This window comes from Coregonus lavaretus (genome assembly GCF_964263955.1).
Source record: "Coregonus lavaretus genome assembly, chromosome: 22".
NCBI lineage: Eukaryota > Metazoa > Chordata > Actinopteri > Salmoniformes > Salmonidae > Coregonus > Coregonus lavaretus.
Genome location: NC_140009.1, coordinates 10380007 through 10407191, shown reverse-complemented (window position 1 = coordinate 10407191; position 27185 = coordinate 10380007). Strand labels below are relative to the sequence as shown.

Genomic DNA, 27185 nt, shown 5'->3' with positions numbered 1-27185 from the left:
TTTCCGGGATCACGCCACCACTTCTACTTGGGATCCTGGCGATATGGCTGATAATGGAATGGGACCGTGTTATTGTCAGCGCCAGACAGACAAACCATAGTGTAGCAATCTTAAAGTCACCCCATTGGTCGAATAGAGCCGTAGAACATATTCTTACATAGTCTAAAGAATAATTTGTGATTAAATAGGCCTATAGGTATTTAATAGGCACCTACTTCACTTGCCACCACGTAGGCTAGCGCGGTAGCTGCACAAACTTGTCGCAGTGGATAGCATACAATCGTTTGGATTGCCCTATCTACAGGAGTGATACAAAGTCTCGCGCATTCGGATCTTTTCAGGTTCGTATTGTTACAATGTTGCTTTTCCATGTCTGACCTTATCATTTTGTGGCTGAGTTTTGTTGAATGTTGTCACCCGTTAGTTGAAGTTCAGCTCGGACGGTTTAGTGCGAATTGTGGGCTATGCTCCTATTGTGATTGCAGTTTTACAGTGACATTTAGCTGTAGGATTATCTCAATTTATCTGAATTACCTGCTTATTCGCGTGAGGTGTTGCTACTGTATCTGATTGGGATTTGACATACGCTACTAGCAAAGTTAAAGTAGCCTAACCAGCAGCCTCAGCCAGACTACCATCACTAGCCATAACCTAGTCAACAAAGCAGGTCATGCTATGCGGGCTATCCACCTATCTACACCAACAATGTTTTTAAAGGCTACACATGTAGGCTAAAACCAAAAACATCACAGGAAAGATCAACCAATGGTCAAAATGAAATTGTATTTTGTGCATACCTTCCACATATCTCGACTACTGTTCTCTGTAACTTTTGTATGCCCTGCCAGACTCTACCCTCCCGGATGCTCTGTTCCAGGAAAACACGAGGAGGACCGGAGTGAAAGGGAAAGGCCGGGGTTCCGAGAATCGCTCGTTAACTCAATGTTTCGATCATTGCATTATCCCTGAAAGCCCTTCATTAGCCGGAGAAACTGGCTGTAGCCTTCACTAGCCTACTATAGCTAATTGTGCTGAAATCTAGTCTTGGCTGGATCTCTGTCATAGAGATGCCTGAAGTCTGCATGGGGAGTCCACGAATGGGACAGTGTTGTTTGTTGCTCCATGCATGCATATCAGAAAACATATAAGACAAAAACATCATTAGGCTAATGCTATTTTATTAATAATATACAATAATCCAGATATTAATGTCTATATCATGTCTTCATGATCCGGTAAACCGTCCGTGGTGGGAGTATCATTCACCGATTAATTATTGATGGGGCTGTCAATGGATGTCCCGGTTAGAAATAATACGCAGCGATCATTGCCATCGAGGTGATCGTTGACATCGAGGTTAATAACTGCGTTATAGCCAGTGAACAAGTGCACCGGACATACGGTATGTTCTTGGTGAGCCGCATAAAATATCTGAGGTTATGAGCTTCCCAGGGCTTTTTACATGTCAGAGAAGATGCGCAATTTCTTTTTTGCATGTGAACTGTTGGTTCATGATTCAAACAGTATTGCCGGTGCAGTAGTTTCCATCAATAGGTTAAAGTGATGAAAGGGCCAAAGCCTGCAAGGTTGTTTTTGTTGACACAGCCAGGTGTTGAGAGTGGGTAGCCGATATTCAACCTGCTTTGACAGTCCAGTCCACTGTGTAGTGTTGATTCTGGTCACAGAGATTCTGGCTTTCTAATGACATCATCTATTCAATTTCGTTTTCTCAGGATTGGGGGAGTTCATCACATTCCAATCATGCAAATATTTCTGAATTTTTGGCGGAAATTCCCTACCATATTCACCACCTCTATTATCCAGAGTTTACTGCATGCACTCTATTGATTGGTGGCATTAATTCTATTCATATCTCACCCATGTTGAAGCAGAGCGTGAAATCTTTTGGATTTCTCATTCAGAAGAAAAACAACAACAAAGACTGTTTTGTCCAGGCAGTCTAATTGTCTCGTTACTTATAATCCAGTTATGACACAGTAGGTAGGCTACAGTAGCCTATGGCTTACCAGTTTAATGGCTAAGGCAGTGACCATAGAGCCTTAGTCTTCTGATGGGCCCACTGGTCTTCCGCTGTTGCCCAGCTGTGGTCAATTTGAAGGGATATACACATAATTTATCTCTCCCCTGCTCACTTTTCTCCTCTGTTCCATACATTGACTCTATTTTTTCTGGCTTAGTGGGTTTGTCTTTCTGTCCTATCGTTTGCCTCACATCTCTCTCAAATTATAGTTTGGATCTCTTTACATGCTCTCTCCTCGTTCCTCCCTCTCTCCTTCTTTTCCTCCCTCTCTCCTCGTTCCTCCCTCTCTCCTCTTTCCTCCCTCTCTCCTCTCTCCTTGTTCCTCCCTCTTTCCTCCCTCTCTCCTCTTTCCTCCCTCTCTCCTCGTTCCCCCCTCTCTCCTCTTTCCTCCCTCTCTCCTCTTTCCTCCCTCTCTCCTATTTTCCTCCCTCTCTCCTATTTTCCTCCCTCTCTCCTATTTTCCTCCCTCTATCCTATTTTCCTCCCTCTCTCCTATTTTCCTCCCTCTCTCCTATTTTCCTCCCTCTCTCCTATTTTCCTCCCTATCTCCTATTTTCCTCCCTCTCTCCTATTTTCCTCCCTCTATCCTATTTTCCTCCCTCTCTCCTATTTTCCTCCCTCTCTCCTATTTTCCTCCCTCTCTCCTCTTTCCTCCCTCTCTCCTATTTTCCTCCCTCTCTCCTATTTTCCTCCCTCTCTCCTATTTTCCTCCCTCTATCCTATTTTCCTCCCTCTATCCTATTTTCCTCCCTCTCTCCTATTTTCCTCCCTATCTCCTATTTTCCTCCCTCTCTCCTCTTTCCTCCCTCTCTCCTATTTTCCTCCCTCTCTCCTATTTTCCTCCCTCTCTCCTCTTTCCTCCCTCTCTCCTCTTTCCTCCCTCTCTCCTATTTTCCTCCCTATCTCCTATTTTCCTCCCTCTCTCCTCTTTCCTCCCTCTCTCCTATTTTCCTCCCTCTCTCCTCTTTCCTCCCTCTCTCCTATTTTCCTCCCTCTCTCCTATTTTCCTCCCTCTATCCTATTTTCCTCCCTCTATCCTATTTTCCTCCCTCTCTCCTATTTTCCTCCCTATCTCCTATTTTCCTCCCTCTCTCCTATTTTCCTCCCTCTATCCTATTTTCCTCCCTCTCTCCTATTTTCCTCCCTCTCTCCTATTTTCCTCCCTCTCTCCTCTTTCCTCCCTCTATCCTATTTTCCTCCCTCTCTCCTATTTTCCTCCCTCTCTCCTATTTTCCTCCCTCTATCCTATTTTCCTCCCTCTATCCTATTTTCCTCCCTCTCTCCTATTTTCCTCCCTATCTCCTATTTTCCTCCCTCTCTCCTCTTTCCTCCCTCTCTCCTATTTTCCTCCCTCTCTCCTATTTTCCTCCCTCTCTCCTCTTTCCTCCCTCTCTCCTCTTTCCTCCCTCTCTCCTATTTTCCTCCCTATCTCCTATTTTCCTCCCTCTCTCCTCTTTCCTCCCTCTCTCCTATTTTCCTCCCTCTCTCCTCTTTCCTCCCTCTCTCCTATTTTCCTCCCTCTCTCCTCTTTCCTCCCTCTCTCCTCTTTCCTCCCTCTCTCCTATTTTCCTCCCTCTCTCCTCTTTCCTCCCTCTCTCCTATTTTCCTCCCTCTCTCCTCTTTCCTCCCTCTCTCCTCTTTCCTCCCTCTCTCCTATTTTCCTCCCTCTCTCCTCTTTCCTCCCTCTCTCCTCTTTCCTCCCTCTCTCCTCTTTCCTCCCTCTCTCCTATTTTCCTCCCTCTCTCCTATTTTCCTCCCTCTATCCTCTTTCCCTGGGAAGATGTGCTGATTAAGGAGGAGAGGAAAGAGACAGAGGATGAGCCCAGAGGGCTAATAAGGAGAGTGGCTTCCTTGCATGTTATCACTATTGTGTGTGTGTGTGTGTATGTCAGTGTGTGTACATCTCAGTGCGTGTGTATCTCAGTGTGTATGTGTGTGTATCTCAGCACGCATGTGTGTGTGTTGCTGTGTGCATATGCATGTGTGTTACTGTTTGGAAGGGAAGGCCAGGAAAATGGATTCTGTAGTGGGGCAGACTTGGTTCATTACTCATGCATCCTCTGTCTGCTGCTCCAAGCAGGACTCTGAGTGGCACTGAGTGCCCATTTCCCTTCTGCCACTGAGCCATATATATCTAAACACGTCTCTGCTCTGCCACTGTGTGAGCGTGTGTGTGTGTATACATTTGATTCCGTGGGAAAGTCAACCTGAGCATGCCCAAATATAGTTAGTCATTTAGAAATTAAACCACGTTCATAATTCATTATCTATATATTGTCTACATGTTGGCTTTATTTGACATTTAAGTAGGAAATTGCATGACTTTCGGTCATTTCAGAGTAAGAGGCCAAGTCAAAAAAAATTATTTTTAGTCAATCATATTTCATGGCTTTTTGAAAGAGCTCACAGGACTTATTTCTCCACTAACAGCTGTCCCCCGGTGTTAGTTATGAATTTGTGATGTTAATGAAGCAATACATACCAAATTGATGTGAGTTTTGTTTGCTAGTCTTCTTAAAATAGGGGGGTGACTGGGACAGGCAATGTAACATAACGTTTTTTAGTAAACTTTTTTGTAAAACATGCACCTTACATTGGATCATCTTGAAACTTTCTCTGTAAAGCTAACTTTCATCAAGGTTTTATAAGGTCTATAATTGGCTTCTCTCTTTTCATTGTCAGTATCCTTTTTCAGCGGGATGCTATCCGTAACATCCATACTGGTTGTGGATGTGATGGATATTGAGGAGAGATGGATAGTGTGACTCAGGGAGGGGTTCCGGAATGAGAACAGTGAATTCTCAAGTCCTTCCTCTCCTCTCTCTGCCACCTCTGCTGCTCCCTGGCTGTAACCTAGCAACCCCAAAACTGTGTTAGGGTGTTGAATAAATGTAACATCCATAACTCTTTTCTTATTTGCTTTATTTCTCCAACATGCTAATATTTGGAAGTCCGCTTTCTTAGGTATACAATCCCCCCATGGTGTACTATAGACACACCTCAAAAGTTTCATTTGTATTTAGTTTGTAAATTCTGTGAGAATGTAACATCCATGCAAATGTAACATTCATAACGCTGGAATCGCCCATGTGTGTATGTTAGAGAAGGAGCGATAGAACATACAGTATTGGACTTTGGAAAGCTTGTCTTCCTCTATGTACAGTGGGGGAAAAAAGTATTTAGTCAGCCACCAATTGTGCAAGTTCTCCCACTTAAAAAGATGAGAGAGGCCTGTAGTTTTCATCATAGGTACACGTCAACTATGACAGACAAAGTGAGAATTTTTTTCTCCAGAAAATCACATTGTAGGATTTTTAATGAATTTATTTGCTAATTATGGTGGAAAATAAGTATTTGGTCACCTACAAACAAGCAAGATTTCTGGCTCTCACAGACCTGTAACTTCTTCTTTAAGAGGCTCCTCTGTCCTCCACTCGTTACCTGTATTAATGGCACCTGTTTGAACTTGTTATCAGTATAAAAGACACCTGTCCACAACCTCAAACAGTCACACTCCAAACTCCACTATGGCCAAGACCAAAGAGCTGTCAAAGGACACCAGAAACAAAATTGTAGACCTGCACCAGGCTGGGAAGACTGAATCTGCAATAGGTAAGCAGCTTGGTTTGAAGAAATCAACTGTGGGAGCAATTATTAGGAAATGGAAGACATACAAGACCACTGATAATCTCCCTCGATCTGGGGCTCCACGCAAGATCTCACCCCGCGGGGTCAAAATGATCACAAGAACGGTGAGCAAAAATCCCAGAACCACACGGGGGACCTAGTGAATGACCTGCAGAGAGCTGGGACCAAAGTAACAAAGCCTACCATCAGTAACACACTACGCCGCCAGGGACTCAAATCCTGCAGTGCCAGACGTGTCCCCCTGCTTAAACGAGTACATGTCCATGCCCGTCTGAAGTTTGCTAGAGTGCATTTGGATGATCCAGAAGAGGATTGGGAGAATGTCATATGGTCAGATGAAACCAAAATATAACTTTTTGGTAAAAACGCAACTCGTCGTGTTTGGAGGACAAAGAATGCTGAGTTGCATCCAAAGAACACCATACCTACTGTGGAGCATGGGGGTGGGAACATCATGCTTTGGGGCAGTTTTTCTGCAAAGGGACCAGGACGACTGATCCGTGTAAAGGAAAGAATGAATGGGGCCATGTATCATGAGATTTTGAGTGAAAACCTCCTTCCATCAGCAAGGGCATTGAAGATTAAACGTGGCTGGGTCTTTCAGCATGACAATGATCCCAAACACACCGCCCGGGCAACGAAGGAGTGGCTTCGTAAGAAGCATTTCAAGGTCCTGGAGTGGCCTAGCCAGTCTCCAGATCTCAACCCCATAGAAAATCTTTGGAGGGAGTTGAAAGTCCGTGTTGCCCAGCGACAGCCCCAAAACATCACTGCTCTAGAGGAGATCTGCATGGAGGAATGGGCCAAAATACCAGCAACAGTGTGTGAAAACCTTGTGAAGACTTACAGAAAACGTTTGACCTGTGTCATTGCCAACAAAGGGTACAGTGGGGGAAAAAAGTATTTAGTCAGCCACCAATTGTGCAAGTTCTCCCACTTAAAAAGATGAGAGAGGCCTGTAATTTTCATCATAGGTACACGTCAACTATGACAGACAAATTGAGAAAAGAAAATCCAGAAAATCTCATTGTAGGATTTTTTATGAATTTATTTGCAAATTATGGTGGAAAATAAGTATTTGGTCACCTACAAACAAGCAAGATTTCTGGCTCTCACAGACCTGTAACTTCTTCTTTAAGAGGCTCCTCTGTCCTCCACTCGTTACCTGTATTAATGGCACCTGTTTGAACTTGTTATCAGTATAAAAGACACCTGTCCACAACCTCAAACAGTCACACTCCAAACTCCACTATGGCCAAGACCAAAGAGCTGTCAAAGGACACCAGAAACAAAATTGTAGACCTGCACCAGGCTGGGAAGACTGAATCTGCAATAGGTAAGCAGCTTGGTTTGAAGAAATCAACTGTGGGAGCAATTATTAGGAAATGGAAGACATACAAGACCACTGATAATCTCCCTCGATCTGGGGCTCCACGCAAGATCTCACCCCGTGGGGTCAAAATGATCACAAGAACGGTGAGCAAAAATCCCAGAACCACACGGGGGGACCTAGTGAATGACCTGCAGAGAGCTGGGACCAAAGTAACAAAGCCTACCATCAGTAACACACTACGCCGCCAGCGACTCAAATCCTGCAGTGTTTTTCTGCAAAGGGACCAGGACGACTGATCCGTGTAAAGGAAAGAATGAATGGGGCCATGTTTCGTGAGATTTTGAGTGAAAACCTCCTTCCATCAGCAAGGGCATTGAAGATGAAACGTGGCTGGGTCTTTCAGCATGACAATGATCCCAAACACACCGCCCGGGCAACAAAGGAGTGGCTTCGTAAGAAGCATTTCAAGGTCCTGGAGTGGCCTAGCCAGTCTCCAGATCTCAACCCCATAGAAAATCTTTGGAGGGAGTTGAAAGTCCGTGTTGCCCAGCGACAGCCCCAAAACATCACTGCTCTAGAGGAGATCTGCATGGAGGAATGGGCCAAAATACCAGCAACAGTGTGTGAAAACCTTGTGAAGACTTACAGAAAACGTTTGACCTGTGTCATTGCCAACAAAGGGTATATAACAAAGTATTGAGAAACTTTTGTTATTGACCAAATACTTATTTTCCACCATAATTTGCAAATAAATTCATAAAAAATCCTACAATGTGATTTTCTGGATTTTTTTTCTTCTCAATTTGTCTGTCATAGTTGACGTGTACCTATGATGCAAATTACAGGCCTCTCTCATCTTTTTAAGTGGGAGAACTTGCACAATTGGTGGCTGACTAAATACTTTTTTCCCCCACTGTATATAACAAAGTATTGAGAAACTTTTGTTATTGACCAAATACTTATTTTCCACCATATATAATTTGCAAATAAATTCATTAAAAATCCTACAATGTGATTTTCTGGATTTTTTTTCTTCTCAATTTGTCTGTCATAGTTGACGTGTACCTATGATGAAAATTACAGGCCTTTCTCATCTTTTTAAGTGGGAGAACTTGCACAATTGGTGGCTGACTAAATACTTTTTTTCCCCACTGTATGTTTAGTTGCACATATCTGGTTCCTGATCCCAAAGAGAGTATCTAGTGTCTTATACCGGCAGCTGAGGGCTGGTGTCATAGAGCTGGGTGACTGAACTCTGCTGGTCTAGTCTGGTCTGGTCTGGTCTAGTCCGTTCTGGTGAGCCTCCAGTTTCTGTTCTGACTGGTCTAGCTATTATTGACCTGTGGATGGTGTGTCTGGTTCTGATGCTTGGCTCTGGCATTTGGGTCTAGTCTGGGATCATGGTGCTGGTCTGTCTCTGTGTGCTTTCTCTTGGTCTGGCTCTTATTGACCTGTTGGTGGTCTGTCTGTCTGTCTGTCTGGCAACTGTATTCTGCTGGTGTGTGAATACTGATAGTCAGTGTCTGGAGTCTGTTTGCCACTGGTTCTGTGCCTTGGGTCTTGGCTGTCTCTGATGTAAAGTAGTTGTGTGTCCGGTGGTAATGTGTCTGTGATTGTGTGTGTGTGCGTGCGCGTGCGTGTGCTGGTAGCGGATGGTTGGCAGTCGAGTCCTCTGCTCTTGCTTAGCACCGCAGTAGTCTCTGCCAGCTTGAGTGCCAGGCAGAGGAGAGATAGAGAGAGTGAGAGAGAGAGAGAGAGAGAGAGCGAGACAGAGTGAGAGAGAGAGAGAGAGAGAGAGAGAGAGCGAGCGAGACAGAGTGAGAGAGAGAGAGAGAAACAGGCAGAGGAGAGATGGATAGTGTGACTCAGGGAGGGGTTCCGGAATGAGAACAGTGAATTCTCAAGTCCTTCCTCTCCTCTCTCTGCCACATCTGCACTCCCTGGCCGTAACCTAGCAACCCCAAAACTTTGTTAGGGTGTTGAATAAATCAGATGTGTTCCTCTCCTTCCCAGGAGTGACTGATCTAGGACTAGGAGTGACCCCTTACCTCAACGCTAACAAACGCGCACACACATACACACACACACACTTACACACACATACACTGTGTCAGACTGGGACTGACCGAACCCCAGGAGAGAATCTGTCTGTCTCTGTCTCTGTCTCTGTCTCTGTCTCTGTCTCTGTCTCTCTCTCTCCCTATCTCTGTCTCTGTCTCTCTCTCTCCCTATCTCTGTCTCTGTCTCTGTCTCTCTCTCTCTCCCTATCTCTGTCTCTGTCTCTGTCTCTGTGTCTGTCTCTGTCTCTGTCTCTGTCCCTCTCTCTCTCCCTATCTCTGTCTCTGTCTTCTCCCTATCTCTGTCTCTGTCTCTGTCTCTGTCTCTGTCTCTGTCTCTGTCTCTGTCTCTGTCCCACTCTCTCTCCCTATCTCTGTCTCTGTCTCTGTCCCTATCTCTGTCTCTGTCTCTGTCTCTGTCTCTGTCTCTGTCTCTGCTCTCCCCTCTTTCTCTTCATGTCTTTATTACCTTCTCTCTTTTGCCCCTCTCTTTTCGCTTTCTCAGTCTATAGGGTTGTACTCAGTGATTTTATAGTCATATTCAATACCTCTTGAACATAAGTGTGTATGAAGTAGCTTCAGTCCAGGGAAATAATGTGTATGCCACTGAGTAGGCCAACCAGTGAGTAGGCCTTATACCAACCAGTGAGTAGGCCTTATACCAACCAGTGAGTAGGTCTTATACCAACCAGTGAGTAGGCCTTATACCAACCAGTGAGCAGGTCTTATACCAACCAGTGAGTAGGCCTTATACCAACCACTGAGTAGGCCTTATACCAACCAGTGAGCAGGTCTTATACCAACCAGTGAGTAGGCCTTATACCAACCACTGAGTAGGCCTTTTACCAACCACTGAGTAGGCCTTATACCAACCAGTGAGTAGGCCTTATACCAACCACTGAGTAGGCCTTATACCAACCACTGAGTAGGCCTTATACCAACCACTGAGTAGGCCTTATACCAACCACTGAGTATGCCTTATACCAACCAGTGAGTAGGCCTTATACCAACCACTGAGTAGGCCTTATACCAACCAGTGAGCAGGCCTTATACCAACCAGTGAGTAGGTCTTATACCAACCAGTGAGTAGGCCTTATACCAACCACTGATTAGGCCTTATACCAACCACTGAGTAGGCCTTATACCATCCAGTGAGTAGGCCTTATACCAACCAGTGAGTAGGCCTTATACCAACCAGTGAGTAGGCCTTATACCAACTACTGAGTAGGCCTTACACCAACCAGTGAGTAGGTCTTATACAAACCACTGAGTAGGCCTTATACCAACCAGTGAGCAGGCCTTATACCAACCAGTGAGTAGGTCTTATACAAACCACTGAGTAGGCCTTATACCAACCACTGAGTAGGCCTTATACCAACCAGTGAGTAGGCCTTATACCAACCACTGAGTATGCCTTATACCAACCAGTGAGTAGGCCTTATACCAACCACTGAGTAGGCCTTATACCAACCAGTGAGCAGGCCTTATACCAACCAGTGAGTAGGTCTTATACCAACCAGTGAGTAGGCCTTATACCAACCACTGATTAGGCCTTATACCAACCACTGAGTAGGCCTTATACCATCCAGTGAGTAGGCCTTATACCAACCAGTGAGTAGGCCTTATACCAACCAGTGAGTAGGCCTTATACCAACTACTGAGTAGGCCTTACACCAACCAGTGAGTAGGTCTTATACAAACCACTGAGTAGGCCTTATACCAACCAGTGAGCAGGCCTTATACCAACCAGTGAGTAGGTCTTATACAAACCACTGAGTAGGCCTTATACCAACCACTGAGTAGGCCTTATACCAACCAGTGAGTAGGCCTTATACCAACCAGTGAGCAGGTCTTATACCAACCAGTGAGCAGGCCTTATACCAACCAGTGAGTAGGCCTTATACCAACCAGTGAGTAGGCCTTATACCAACCTCTGAGTAGGCCTTATACCAACCAGTGAGTAGGTCTTATACCAACCAGTGAGTAGGCCTTATACCAACCAGTGAGTAGGCCTTATACCAACCAGTGAGCAGGTCTTATACCAACCAGTGAGTAGGCCTTATACCAACCACTGAGTAGGCCTTATACCAACCAGTGAGTAGGTCTTATACAAACCACTGAGTAGGCCTTATACCAAACACTGAGTAGGGCTTATACCAACCAGTGAGCAGGCCTTACACCAACCAGTGAGTAGGCCTTATACCAACCACTGATTAGGCCTTATACCAACCACTGAGTAGGCCTTATACCATCCAGTGAGTAGGCCTTATACCAACCAGTGAGTAGGCCTTATACCAACCAGTGAGTAGGCCTTATACCAACTACTGAGTAGGCCTTACACCAACCAGTGAGTAGGTCTTATACAAACCACTGAGTAGGCCTTATACCAACCAGTGAGCAGGCCTTATACCAACCAGTGAGCAGGTCTTATACCAACCAGTGAGTAGGCCTTATACCAACCAGTGAGTAGGCCTTATACCAACCAGTGAGCAGGTCTTATACCAACCAGTGAATAGGCCTTATACCAACCACTGAGTAGGCCTTATACCAACCAGTGAGTAGGCCTTATACCAACCAGTGAGTAGGCCTTATACCAACCACTGAGTAGGCCTTATACCAACCAGTGAGTAGGTCTTATACAAACCACTGAGTAGGCCTTATACCAACCACTGAGTAGGCCTTATACCAACCAGTGAGTAGGCCTTATACCAACCAGTGAGCAGGTCTTATACCAACCAGTGAGTAGGCCTTATACCAACCAGTGAGTAGGCCTTATACCAACCAGTGAGTAGGCCTTATACCAACCACTGAGTAGGCCTTATACCAACCAGTGAGTAGGTCTTATACCAACCACTGAGTAGGCCTTATACCAACCAGTGAGTAGGCCTTATACCAACCAGTGAGCAGGTCTTATACCAACCAGTGAGTAGGCCTTATACCAACCACTGAGTAGGCCTTATACCAACCAGTGAGTAGGTCTTATACAAACCAGTGAGTAGGCCTTATACCAACCACTGAGTAGGGCTTATACCAACCAGTGAGTAGGCCTTACACCAACCAGTGAGTAGGCCTTATACCAACCACTGAGTAGGCCTTATACCAACCACTGAGTAGGTCTTATACAAACCACTGAGTAGTCCTTATACCAACCAGTGAGTAGGCCTTATATCAACCAGTGAGTAGGCCTTATACCAACCAGTGAGTAGGCCTTATACCAACCACTGAGTAGGCCTTATATCAACCACTGAGTAGGCCTTATACCAACCAGTGAGTAGGCCTTATACCAACCATTGAGTAGGCCTTATACCAACCAGTGAGTAGGTCTTATACCAACCAGTGAGTAGGCCTTATACCAACCAGTGAGTAGGCCTTATACCAACCAGTGAGCAGGTCTTATACCAACCAGTGAGTAGTCCTTATACCAACCACTGAGTAGGCCTTATTTCAACCACTGAGTAGGCCTTATACCAACCAGTGAGTAGGCCTTATACCAACCATTGAGTAGGCCTTATACCAACCAGTGAGTAGGTCTTATACCAACCAGTGAGTAGGCCTTATACCAACCAGTGAGTAGGCCTTATACCAACCAGTGAGCAGGTCTTATACCAACCAGTGAGTAGGCCTTATACCAACTACTGAGTAGGCCTTATACCAACCAGTGAGTAGGTCTTATACAAACCACTGAGTAGGCCTTATACCAACCAGTGAGCAGGTCTTATACCAACCAGTGAATAGGCCTTATACCAACCACTGAGTAGGCCTTATACCAACCAGTGAGTAGGCCTTATACCAACTACTGAGTAGGCCTTATACCAACCAGTGAGTAGGTCTTATACCAACCAGTGAGTAGGCCTTATACCAACCAGTGAGTAGGTCTTATACCAACCAGTGAGTAGGCCTTATACCAACCAGTGAGTAGGCCTTATACCAACCAGTGAGTAGGCCTTATACCAACCAGTGAGTAGGCCTTATACCAACCACTGAGTATGCCTTATACCAACCACTGAGTAGGTCTTATACCAACCACTGAGTAGGCCTTATACCAACCAGTGAGCAGGTCTTATACCAACCAGTGAGTAGGCCTTATACCAACCACTGAGTAGGCCTTATACCAACCAGTGAGTATGTCTTATACCAACCAGTGTAACTATAATTTGAATAATCTATGTAATTACACGTTAGAGTATTAGGTACATGCCATTGTGGAGAAATTATCACTTTGCACATCTTTGCATTTTGTTGGAAAGCAACATTTACAGTGGTAAGTGTACTACGTAACACAAGGTAGGTAAGTGTACTACGTAACACAAGGTAGGTAAGTGTACTACGTAACACAAGGTAGGTAAGTGTACTACGTAACACAAGGTAGGTAAGTGTACTACGTAACACAAGGTAGGTAAGTGTACTACGTAACACAAGGTAGGTAAGTGTACTACGTAACACAAGGTAGGTAAGTGTACTACGTAACACAAGGTAGGTAAGTGTACTACGTAACACAAGGTATGTAAGTGTACTACGTAACACAAGGTAGGTAAGTGTACTACGTAACACAAGGTAGGTAAGTGTACTACGTAACACAAGGTAGGTAAGTGTACTACGTAACACAAGGTAGGTAAGTGTACTACGTAACACAAGGTAGGTAAGTGTACTACGTAACACAAGGTAGGTAAGTGTACTACGTAACACAAGGTAGGTAAGTGTACTACGTAACACAAGGTAGGTAAGTGTACTACGTAACACAAGGTAGGTAAGTGTACTACGTAACACAAGGTAGGTAAGTGTACTACGTAACACAAGGTAGGTAAGTGTACTACGTAACACAAGGTAGGTAAGTGTACTACGTAACACAAGGTAGGTAAGTGTACTACGTAACACAAGGTAGGTAAGTGTACTACGTAACACAAGGTAGGTAAGTGTACTACGTAACACAAGGTAGGTAAGTGTACTACGTAACACAAGGTAGGTCTATTCCATGTTGTGAGTGTAATGCTCACAGGGCCAAACTCTATGACTGTGACTGTGACTGCTATGCCTTTGTTGTGAGTCAATGGGCGCGTTCAAACTCGCGGCCGACTTTAAAGACGAGTTAAGACTGACTGATCTACAATTACCTTGCATCATAAATAACTACTCAATATTATTTGTAGATCTGTCAGTCAGTCACAGTTTACCCATGATACATCACGGCTTCGAAGCTGTCGAACACGGCCAGTGTGTTGGCTAGCCTGAGTCATGTGTGGTCAGCAGAAGAACATGTCATAGCCCACATTTTCTGGCACACCTCTGCCAAATACTTCCTGGTACCAAGTCCGTCTGGGAGAGATGATGTCATAGCAGGAAGCACAGACCTTATCTGGCAAACTCGAGCAGCTATAGACTGGTCAGCATCTAGAATCTGAGAATGATTTACATAATATATTAGCTAAAGATAAGAATGAGTACTGGATTATACATATGATATGAACATGGGACTTTTAATATGTCCAAAGGTTTTTGTTCAAAAGTAATTGAACAGGGTTGTGTTGTTTGGAACACAGGTTTGAGTTTTGTCTGAAGTGAAAGAGATAGATGGTGTTACAACTGCACAGTCTGATGTGGAAGCATCCTATTAGGCCAGGGGATAGTGGTTGTAACACTCGAATAGTTCCCCATATGCAACCCCCCGAAAAAGGGTGTGTTTTCCTCTTCCCCTGGTTAATGATATTCACATGGCATCACTGCTCATGGTATTTCAACAGAGATAAGACCAGCCTGGTGAAATCATTCATTATTGTGTGTGTGTGTTTGCATTAGCATGTGTACCCAAAATCGTTTTCTTCTCCTAATTCCTGGATGACGATAGGTCACAGAGTTCACATAGGAAATTAATCCAATCAGCCAATCATATGCTTATCTCCTTATGGACTCTGAGAAACATGCAAATGAGGGGGGGATTTATTCACTGCAGATAATTCAGAGTTGGATGGACTGAAATTAAAACCTCTCTCTCCCCTTCTCTCTCTCCCCTTCTCTCTCTCCCCCTTTCCTTGTCTCTCTCTCTCCGGGAGTCTCAATACAACATTCTCCCCTTGCTGTGAGAGAGTGTGTATGAATTAGTGTCAAGTTCATCATGTTTTTGTTTTATTGCATAGAGTTACATTAATTCAAATTCACATTCATAGCACAAGGTTTGTCTTACCGAGTAAGTTTGAGGATCCAGGTTTTGATATAGCATTGATTTGTGTGTGAATACGTCACTGTGAGACATGCATGTGCCTCTAAAGCGCTGAAAGACTGAGACTGAAAGGATGAATGAATGACTGAATGAATGAATGAATGGCTTTTGTTGAAACGTCTAAGGTTGGACACGGACAAAGAGCAGGGTGCCGAGAGAGAGAGAGAGGGGGGGGGGGGGGGGGGGGGGGGGGGGCGCAGGGAAGTGGAGCAGAGACAGAAATACTCTGACATCGTCGCCTTCAGGCCAGTAGAGAGGAGAGGGGGCAGAAACAAGAGACAGAGAAACATAACGTACAGAATGAGTGACTCAAACACACACACACACATACACACACACACACGCCAAACACACACACACACATACACACACACACACACGCCAAACACACACACACACACACACACACACACACACACACACACACACACACACACATACACACACACACACACACACACACGCCAAACACACACACACACACATACACACACACACACACACGCCAAACACACACACAAATATGCGCTCTGTGACTCAAACAGCTTGCACACATATTTTGGGGGACATTTTAATCCGCTTCCCAAACACACACTCATAAACACTCACCCATGCACAAAGACATTCAGTATACACTCTATACTGTATGTAAACCAGTGATTATGTTGGATGGATTGGTTGTGTTGAATGCTGTAGGTAATGAGTAGTGTTTATGTCATGGCACAGCTGGCTTGGCTGCATGGAGCCAACAGGGGGTCTCTTCTGCATGTAGTCAGGCTTTGTTAGGTTGCTTTCTTTGTTTTTTTGTGGGCTTATCTATTCCCCATATGTGTGTGTATTTACAGTGTCTTGAAAAAGTATTCAGACCCCTTGGATTATTTCACATCAAACCAAGAAGACAGCTGTAATCGATGCAAAATGTGTTTCTAACATGTATTGACTCAGGGAGCTGAATACTTATGCAACGACTATATTTTAGTTATGTAATTTGTATTCATAAAAAAAATAATTGACAATTAAATCCATTTTTATCCCACTTTTTAACACAATAAAATGCAAAGAAATCCAAGGGATCTGAATACTTTTGAATGTACAAAACATTAGGAACACCTTCCTAATATTGAGTTGCACCACCTTTTGCCCTCAGAACAGCCTTAATGTTTTGTACACTCAGTGTATGTGTGTTTTTCTGGTATGTGAGCATCAGGGAATGCTGTATATGAGCTAAAACACAGCATGCAAACTAATACACACACCAAGAGAATACAGAGGAACGCAGACACAATGTTTTTCTGTCCTCCTTAAGGTAATGTCTCATTGGTGGTTTCTCTTATACAGTTACATTTTACATTTTAGTCATTTAGCAGACACTCTTAACCAGAGCGACTTACAGTTAGTGAGTGCATACACAGTTCACTTCTGTTCATGAATGTGTTCTTCTCTGGGCTATTTCATCTGATTGAATCCTAATACAGTCAGTGCCCAACATTTACAATTTTCATTGGTAGCACTGGTGTTGGTAGCACTGGTGTTGGTAGCACTGGTGTTGGTAGCACTGGTGCTCCCAATTTAAAAAAGTTAGGAGCACAACATAAAATATTGGAGCACCAGAAAATTTATTTTTTAAATTGATTGATTGTGCCGTAGAAACACATATGTAACACTGTAAAGACATTTGTTAGTTATAAAAAGCTATAATGTTGATACAAATACCTGTAATTTAAATTAAAAGCACTATCTTCCTATTGAGATACATTACACTGAAAATTGTACACTGTCCTTTTAAGAACGTCAAGTTTGTGATGATGACATGCAAAAGATCAGTCATAAAAATGTAAATAAACTCCACACACAGAGCCGTGTACAAAGCTCTCCCTCGCCCTCCATTTGGCAAATCTGACCATAATTCTATCGTCCTGATACCTGCTTACAAGCAAAAACTAAAGCAGGAAGTACCAGTGACTCGCTCAATACGGAAGTGGTCAGATGACACAGATGCTAAGCTACAAGTCTGTTTTGTTAGCACAGACTGGAATATATTCCGGGATTCAACCGATGGCATTGAGGAGTATACCACATCAGTCACCGGCTTCATCAATAAGTGCATCAATGACGTCATCCCCACAGTGACTGTATGTACATACCCCAACCAGAATCCATGGTTTACAGGAAACATCCGCACTGAGCTAAAGGGTAGAGCTGCCACTTTTAAGGAGCAGGACACTAACCCGGACACTTATAAGAAATCCTGCTATGCCCTCCGAAAAACCATCAAACAGGCAAAGCATCAATAGAGGACTAAGATTGAATCCTACTACACCGGCTCTGACGCTCGTCGGATGTGGCAGGGCTTGCAAACTATTATGGACTACAAAGCGAAGCCCAGCCGCAAGCTGCCCAGTGACACGAGCCTACCAGACGAGCTAAATTACTTCTATGCGCGCTTCGAGGCAAGCAACGCGGATGCATGCATGAGAGCACCAGCTGTTCCGGACGACTGTGTGATCACGCTCTCCGTAGCCGATGTGAGTAAGACCTTTTAAACAGGTCAACATTCACAAGGCCGCAGGGCTAGACGGATTACCAGCACGTGTACTCAGAGCATTCGCTGACCAACTGGCAAGTGTCTTCACTGACATTTTCAACCTGAGTCTGTAATACCTACATGTTTCAAGCAGACCACCATAGTCCCTGTGGCCAAGAATGCCAAGGTAACCTGCCTAAATGACTACCGACCTGTAGCACTCATGTCTGTAGCCATGAAGTGCTTTGAAAGGCTGGTCATGGCTCACATCAACACCATCATCCCAGAAACACTAGACCCAATCCAATTCGCATACCGCCCCAACAGATCCACAGATGACGCAATCTCTATTGCACTCCACTCTGACCTTTCCCACCTGGACAAAAGGAACACCTACGTGAGAATGCTGTTCATTGACTACAGCTCAGAGTTCAACACCATAGTGCCCTCAAAGCTCATCACTAAGCTAAGGACCCTGGGACTAAACACCTCCCTTTGCAACTGGATCCTGGACTTCCTGACGTGCCGCCCCCAGGTGGTAAGGGTAGGCAACAACACTGCCACGCTGATCCTCAACACGGGGGCCCCTCAGGGGTGCGTGCTCAGTCCCCTCCTGTACTCCCTGTTCACCGACGACTCCGTGGCCAAGCACGACTCATCATTAAGTTTGCAGACGACACAACGGTGATAGGCCTGATCACCGACAACGATGAGACAGCCTATAGGGAGGAGGTCAGAGACCTTGCAGTGTGGTGCCAGGACAACAACCTCTCCCTCAACGTGATCACCATCAAGAGCATCCTGACTGGTTGCATAACCGCCTGATATGGCAAATGCTTGGCATCCGACCACAATGCGCTACAGAGGGTAGTGCGTACATCACTGGGGCCAAGCTTCCTGCCATCCAGGACCTCTATACCAGGCGCTGTCAGAGGAAGGCCCTAAAAATTGTCAAAGACTACAGCCACCCTAATCATAGACTGTCCTCTCTGCTAATGCACGGCAAGCGGTATCGGAGCGCCAAGTCTAGGTCCAAAAGGATCCTTAACATTTTCTACCCCCAAGCCATAAGACTGCTGAACTGTTAATCAAATGGCACCTCAGACTATTTGCATTGACCCCCCCCCCCCCCCCCTTTTTGTTTTATGCTGCTGCTACTCTCTGTTTATTATCTATGCATAGTCACTTTACCCCTACTTACATGTACATATTACCTCAATTATCTCGACTAACCTGTACCCCCGCACATTGACTCGGTACCGGTACCCCCTGTATATAGCCTCGCTATTGTTATTTTATTGTGTTACTTAAAAAAAAATGATTATATATATTTTTTTACTTTTGTTTCTTTAGTCAATATTTGCTTAACTCTTATTTTTCGTAAAACTGCATCGTTGGTTATGGGCTTGTAATTAAGCATTTCACGGTAAGGTCTACACCTGTTGTATTCGGCGCATGTGACAAATACAATTTGATTTGATTTGATTTGTGCGCGTTCCTCTGCCCAGACGTTGCAGACGCATGCCAGATCTTACAACACCTGGATAGGTATTTTACATATCAGCTAACCACATCATATATTATAGCAATCTGGTGCCCATTGGCAAAGTCGATGATGTGGAAAGTAACCATTCATTCACTGCTATGATCGTTGATCTCCGGAAGAAGATATCCCTTTTTGGATATACTGGTTGTTAGCTAGCTAGCTAATGAGGTAATAAACATGACTGAACAAGGTGTAAAACAAATGGTTAACGGCCCATGAGTAGTTTTAGAACGGCCAGCGACATGGTTTATGAATGTAAAATACGGCCACGATAGGAAGAAAAAACATTGCGCCGGTAATATGGGTTATATCTTTTGAACAGTTTGAGCTAGAAACAAGCAGTTTTTGCTGTAGTAATGGTGCAACCATGAGGCTAACGAATCTGCGCTCGGGATCAACGGTGCAGGAAAACCTTATCATTACAATAATTATTATCTGGGAGGGTTTCTTTTTCAAGGCACACTGGTGCTCCTAAATTAAAATTCCTAAATTAAAATTCCAAAATGGTTGCACTTTAGAACCCTGTGCTGTTCTCATATGAGAATCTGCTCTGAATGTATTATTAATGATGATGATGGTGAAGATGATGACGATGTTTTAATGTGTTATTATTGTCTCTCTCTCCACTAGGCCGTGGGCCCCTGGCTGTGTGTCTGAGATGGACAGGATGAAGATCATCAAGCGGAGGTTGTCCATGTCTCTACGCAGCGCCCGGCCCGTAGACGACTCTCTGTCTGAACTGGCCGAACAGATGACCCTGGACGAGCCCTCTGCAGCCAGAGAAAACGGTGAGACACACACACACACATGCACACACACGCACACACACGCACACACACACACACACACACACACACACACACACACACACACACACACACACACACACACACACACACACACACACACACACACACACACACACACACACACAAACACACACACACACTCACACTCACACTCACACTCACACTCACACTCACACTCACACACCACACAAACAAAAATAAATTGACTAATACACACAAAGGGGGCATAAACCGACACATTGTGAACAATCCTGCATGTATGGCAGAGATGGAACGGACTGCACTACACCCTAACACCTTCATCACCGTCATCCTCATCTTCATCATCATCATCCTCACTGTACACTGGGCCGGGAGTGGTGTGGTGGTGAGGGGAGGGGAGGGGGATGCAATGGAAGCAAGTCATTGCTATCTGACCAGTGGACTCCTAGTAAGGAGCATTTACGGTACGGTGGTGGTGATTGCTGTGTACTACAGTGATACCTGCAGCTCATCAGTGAGTCATGCTGAGCAGATTGTACTGTGGCAGTATTGATAAGGACCCCTCCCTGCAGACTGAATCTGTCTGGCCCTATCCCATCCTGCAGGAGTCAGCACTCATCGGAGTGGAAGTAGGAGAGTAGGAGAGCACTGCACTGAGGTGGGGATGTGGTTATACCATCTGGTGGGAAGACAGCAGTACTGCAGGTCATTGCGGTCAGTGTTGTGGGCTGCTTCACTTGTGTGTGTGTGTGTGTGTGTGTGTGTGATTCCTCTCCCTGCTACAGACCAAAAGCAGGTCAGAACACAGAGCATCAGCTGTTCATGAGAGAGAGAGGGATAGGGAGAGGGAGGGGGAGAGGGAGAGAGAGGGAGAGAGGGAGAGAGAGTGAGACAGAGAGAGAGAGGGAGAGAGGGAGAGAGAGAGAGAGAGAGAGAGAGAGAGAGAGAGAGAGGGAGAGGGAGAGGGAGAGGGAGGGAGAGAGGGAGAGGGAGAGAGAGGGAGAGAAAGAGAGGGAGAGAGGGAGGGGAGGGAGAGAGGGAGAGAGGGAGAGGGGAGGGGAGGGAGGGAGAGAGGGAGAGAGCGGGAGGGGAGAGAAGGGAGAGAGAGAGAGAGAGAGAGAGAGAGAGAGAGAGAGAGAGAGAGAGAGAGAGAGAGAGAAGAGAGAGAGAGAGGGAGATGAGAGAGAGATGAGAGAGAGTTAACATTGCCAAAGCAAGTGAAGTAGATAGTAAACAAAAGTGAAATAAACAATAAATATTAACAGGAAACATTACACTCAGAAGTTCCAAAAGAATAAAGACATTTCAAATGTCATATTATGTCTATATACAGTGTTGTAACAATGTGCAAATAGTTAAAGTACAAATGGGAAAATAAATAAACATAAATATGGGTTGTATTTACAATGGTGTTTGCTCTTCACTGGTTGCCGTTTTCTTGTGGCAACAGGTCACAAATCTTGCTGCTGTGATGGCACACTGTGGTTTTTCACCCAGTAGATAAGGGAGTTTATCAAAATTGGGTTTGTTTTCGAATTCTTTGTGGATCTCTGTAATCTGAGGGAAATATGTGTCTCTAATATGGTCATACATTTGGCAGGAGGTTAGGAAGTGCAGCTCAGTTTCCACCTCATTTTGTGGGCAGTGTGCACATAGCCTGTCTTCTCTTGAGAGCCATGTCTGCCTACGGCGGCCTTTCTCAATAGCAAGGCTATGCTCACTGAGTCTGTACATAGTCAAAGCTTTCCTTAAGTTTGGGTCAGTCACAGTGGTCAGGTATTCTGCCACTGTGTACTCTCTGTTTAGGGCCAAATAGCATTCTAGTTTGCTCAGTTTTTTTGTTAATTCTTTCCAATGTGTCAAGTAATTCTCTTTTTGTTTTCTCATGATTTGGTTGGGTCTAATTGTGTTGTTGTTGTTGTCCTGGGTCTCTGTGGGGTCTGTTTGTGTTTGTGAACAGAGCCCCAGGATCAGCTTACTTAGGGGACTCTTCTCCAAGTAGGCGCAGTGGTCTAAGGCACTGCATCGCAGTGCTAGCTGTGCCACTAGAGATCCTGGTTCGAATCCAGGCTCTGTCGCAGCCGGCCGCGACCGTGAGACCCATGGGGCGGCGCGCAATTGGCCCAGCGTCGTGCAGGGTAGGGGAGGGAATGGCCGGCAGGGATGTAGCTCAGTTGATAGAGCATGGCGTTTGCAACGCCAGGGTTGTGGGTTCGATTCCCACAGGGGGTAGGAAAAAATAATAATGTATGCATTCACTAACTGTAAGTCGCTCTGGATAAGAGCGTCTGCTAAATGACTAAAATGTAAAATGTACGTTTATCTCTTTGTAGGTGATGGCTTTGTTATGGAAGGTTTGGGAATCACTTCCTTTTAAGTGGTTATAGAATTTATCGTCTCTTTTCTGGATTTTTATCATTAGCGGGTATCGGCCTAATTCTGCTCTGCGTGCATTATTTGGTGTTTTACGTTGTACACGGAGGATATTTTTTGCTGAATTCTGCATGCAGAGTCTCAATTTGGTGTTTGTCCCATTTTGTGAATTCTTGGTTGGTGAGCGGACCCCAGACCTCACAACCATAAAGGGCAATGGGTTCTATAACTGATTCAAGTATTTGTAGCCAGATCCTAATTGGTATGTCGAATTTTATGTTCCTTTTCATGGCATAGAAGGCCCTTCTTGCTTTGTCTCTCAGATCGTTCACAGCTTTGTAGAAGTTACCTGTGGCGCTGATGTTTAGGCAGAGGTATGTATAGTTTTTTGTGTGCTCTAGGGCAACGGTGTCTAGGTGGAATTTGTATTTGTGGTCCTGGCAGCTGGACCTTTTTTGGAACACCATTATTTATTATTTATTATTTTTGTCTTACTGAGATGTATTGTCAGGCCCATGTCTGACAGAATATGTGCAGAAGATCTAGGTGCTGCTGTAGGCCCTCCTTGGTTGGAGACAGAAGCACCAGATCATCAGCAAACATTAGACATTTGACTTCAGATTCTAGTATGGTGAGGCCAGGTGCTGCAGACTGTTCTAGTGCCCTCGCCAATTCGTTGATATATATGTTGAAGAGGTTGGGGCTTAAATTGCATGCCTGTCTCACCCCACGGCCCTGTGGAAAGAAATGTGTGTGTTTTTTGCCAATTTTAACCGCACACTTGTTGTTTTTGTACATGGATTTTAAAATGTTGTATGTTTTTCCCCCAACACCACTTTCCATAAATTTGTATAGCAGACTCTCATGCCAAAATGAGTCAAAAGCTTTTTTGAAATCAACAAAGCATGAGAAGACTTTGCCTATGTTTTGGTTTGTTTGTTTGTCAATTAGGGTGTGCAGGGTGAATACGTGGTCTGTCGTACGGTAATTTGGTAAGAAGCCAATTTGACATTTGCTCAGTACATTGTTTTCACTGAGGAAATGAACTAGTCTGCTGTTAATGATAATGCAGAGGATTTTCCCAAGGTTGCTGTTGACGCATAGCCTACGGTAGTTATTGGGGTCAAATTTGTCTCCACTTTTGTGGATTGGGGTGATCAGTCCTTGGTTCCAAATATTGGGGAAGATGCCAGAGCTAACGATGATGCTAAAGAGTTTAAGTATAGCCAATTGGAATTTGTGGTTTGTATATTTTATCATTTCATTGAGGATACCATCAACACCACAGGCCTTTTTGGGTTTGAGGGTTTGCATTTTGTCCTGTAGTTCATTCAATGTAATTTGAGAATCCAGTGGGTTCTGGTAGTCTTTAATAGTTGATTCTAAGATTTGCATTTGATCATGTATATGTTTTTGCTGTTTGTTCTTTGTTATAGGGCCAAAAAGATTGGAGAAGTGGTTTACCCATACATCTCAGTTTTGGATAGATAGCTTTTCATGTTGTTGTTTGTTTAGTGTTTTCCAATTTTCCCAGAAGTGGTTAGAGTCTATGGATTTTTCAATTACATTGAGCTGATTTCTGACGTGCTGTTCCTTCTTTTTCCGAAGTGTATTTCTGTATTGTGTTAGTGATTCACCATAGTGAAGGCTCAGGTTTTCTGGGTCTCCATGTTTTTGGTTGGATAGGTTTTTCAATTTCTTTCTTAGGTTTTTGCATTCTTCATCAAACCATTTGTCATTGTTGTTAATTTTCTTTGGTTTTCTGTTAGACATTTTTAGATTTTATAGGGAAGCTGAGAGGTCAAATATACTGTTTAGGTTTTCTACTGCCAAGTTTACACCTTCACTATTACAGTGAAACGTTTTGTCCAGGAAGTTGTCTAAAAGGGATTGAATTTGTTGTTGCCTAATTGTTTTTTGGTAGGTTTCTACACTACTTTCCTTCCATCTATAGCATATCTTAATATTATTCAGTTCCTTTGGCTTTGATGCCTCGTGATTGAGTACTGCTCTGTTCAAGTAGACTGTGATTTTGCTGTGATCTGATAGGGGTGTCAGTGGGCTGACTGTGAATGCTCTGAGAGACTGAGTTGAGGTCAGTGATAAAGTAGTCTACAGTACTACTGCCAAGAGATGAGCTATAGGTGTACCTACCATAGGAGTCTCCTCGAAGCCTACCATTGACTATGTACATACCAAGCGTGCGACAGAGCTGCAGGAGTTGTGACCCGTTTTTGTTGGTTATGTTGTCGTAGTTGTGCCCAGGGGGGCATGTGGGTGAGGGAATGCTGTCACCTCCAGGTATGTATTTCTCCCCCTGTGTGCTGAGTGTGTCAGGTTCTTGTCCAGTTCTGGCGTTTAGGTCACCACAAACTAGTACAAACTAGTGATTGATATCCCCCTCCAGGATAGAGAAGCTGTCTTCATTAAAATATGGGGATTCTAGTGGGGGGATATAGGTAGCACACAGGAGGAAATTTTTCTCTTTTGAGATAATTTCCTTTTGAATTTCTAGCCAAATGTAAAATGTTCCTGTTTTGATTAATTGAATAGAGTGAGTTAGGTCTGCTCTATACCAAATTAGCATACCCATTGAGTCCCTTCCCTGTTTCACACCTGGTAGTTTGGTGGGTGGGACTCCCAGCTCTCTTTAACCTAGAGGGCAACCAGTGGGTCCATCTCCTCTATACCATGTTTCTTGTAGGATGACAATGTCTGTATTTCTGATTTCTTTGGTGAAGTCCAGGTTCCTGCTCTTTAGGCCAAAGGCAGATGACCTCAGGCCTTGGATATTCCAGGATGAGATAGTGAAGGCTTTGTGCTCCATAAAGTGTCCAATGTTGTTAGTTGTGTGGTTTGGCCTCAGACCAGTAAGTGTGAGCAGAGCCTGCTGAGCATCTGGTACATGCCATTGGCTTGGGCTAGTGTAAGAGTGGGTGCTAGGCCTGTTTGCCTGCTCACGGCCTGGGCGTATGCCTCTCACAGCGCTCTCTCTCTCTCTCTCTCTCTCTCTCTCTCTCTCTCTCTCTCTCTCTCTCTCTCTCTCTCTCTCTCTCTCTCTCTCTCTTTGTCTATGTACCTGTCAACATGTTAGACAGCTCTAACACTGATGCTGTTGTAAATGTTCACCCAATTTACCATGGTGTTAATTGGACTCACAGACAGTCTGAGTGCTCACCGCTCTATGGGCTGATCTGGGATCTGTTCTCTTGCCCTGCTCAGACAGACTTCAGATCTGGCTTAGTGGAGTACAGGCTGTTCTAGAAACAGTGATAACAGTGTATGCTTAGAGTCAGGGAGAAATTGGGCCAATGCAGAGGGAAATCAAAGCCCTGGTTTAAGGGTATATTTAGGGGTTGAAGAAGCAGAGGAATTAGGGATTAATTGAAAAAGAGCAGACACCCACCTACCCACCCACACAGCTGTCTTAGTTTTTTTGTTGTTGTTTCATCTCCATCCTCATTGGTCATTGGTCCACCCACATCATGATAAGTAGATCGTATTTAGTGCACTCTCTCAACATTGATGTAGTGGTAAAAAATAAGTGGGTTAACTCTGATTGCCGGTCGTGGTGAAAAAAGTAACGCTCCCTATACTTTCAATGCATTTTTCCACAAAAGGTGGGTAAACTGTTGGGCAAAATAAACAGGTGGGTAATCTGGGTTTACTTGCGTTTACCCTCCACTACACCAATGGTTCTCAGTGGTCAGTCGGTTGTTTGCCCATGCCATTTCATAAATGTATGTCCCTCAGTCTGTCCCATCCCCTGCCTGTATTTGCTTGCTGTGTTCTTTGTCCCCTGTTCATCAGATTGTACCAGTACCTGTCGCTCTGTCCATCTGTCTGTCCTTAGCCGGTCCATCTGTCTGTCCTTAGCAGTCCACGCCTGTCTCCTTGAGGCCTCTCTTCCTCCATTCTCTGCCTGTCTTTCTTGTTAGTCCTCTTTTATCCTTTAAATACTCATCCCTCTGTTTCTGGATCCAGCAGGCTCTCATTTTCTCCCTCTACTAACACTACTACTGTCACTAAGACACTACACCTGCTTCTGTCCATACCTCTGCTATCAGCTCCCTCTGCTAACATGACTACTGTATCTTCCATATCTCTGCTATCAGCTCCCTCTGCCTGGTCTTTATCTGTCCACTCTTTTCTCCCTGTTGCCCCCCACTTCTCTCCATCTCTCTCTCTCTCTCTCTCTCTCTCTCTCTCTCTCTCTCTCTCTCTCTCTCTCTCTCTCTCTCTCTCTCTCTCTCTCTCTCTCTCTCTCTCTCTCTCTCGCTCTCTCTCTCTCCTCTTCCTTATCTCTCCCTCTCTCTTCTTTCTCCCTCCCCTCTCCTTCTCTCTCCTTCTCTTCTTGTCCTCTTCTCTCCCTCCTCCCTCTCTTTCTACCCCATCCCTCTCTCCCTCCCTCTCTCTCAGAGCCCATGGTGGTGTGTCCTGTTAGTGTGCATCCCCCAGCCTCTCACAGCGCTCCGTCCTTCCTGCGTCAGTACGCTGGCCACCTTGGCCGCACCGCTGCCCTGCGCAGAGACAACCCAGGCCTGGACCGCGACAGGCCCTACCTCACCCTGCACAGGACCGGATCTCTTGGTATACACACACACATTATACATGTACATGCACGCACGCACACACACAATCCGGAATACGGAGCATGA

At 44.8% G+C, this 27185-nt stretch overlaps 1 protein-coding gene across 1 annotated transcript; it reads left to right on the top strand.

Moving 5' to 3' along the window:
* Positions 1–27: 27 nt before the first annotated feature.
* Positions 28–27185, top strand: LOC311149504 (cyclin-dependent kinase 17-like; the record flags this gene model as incomplete). Its single annotated transcript, XM_084186690.1, has 3 exons — positions 28–341; positions 19994–20151; positions 26947–27185. Exons 2-3 carry the CDS (start codon positions 20022–20024, stop codon positions 27183–27185), a joined length of 369 nt encoding a protein of 122 aa, XP_084042816.1. The 5' UTR covers positions 28–341; positions 19994–20021.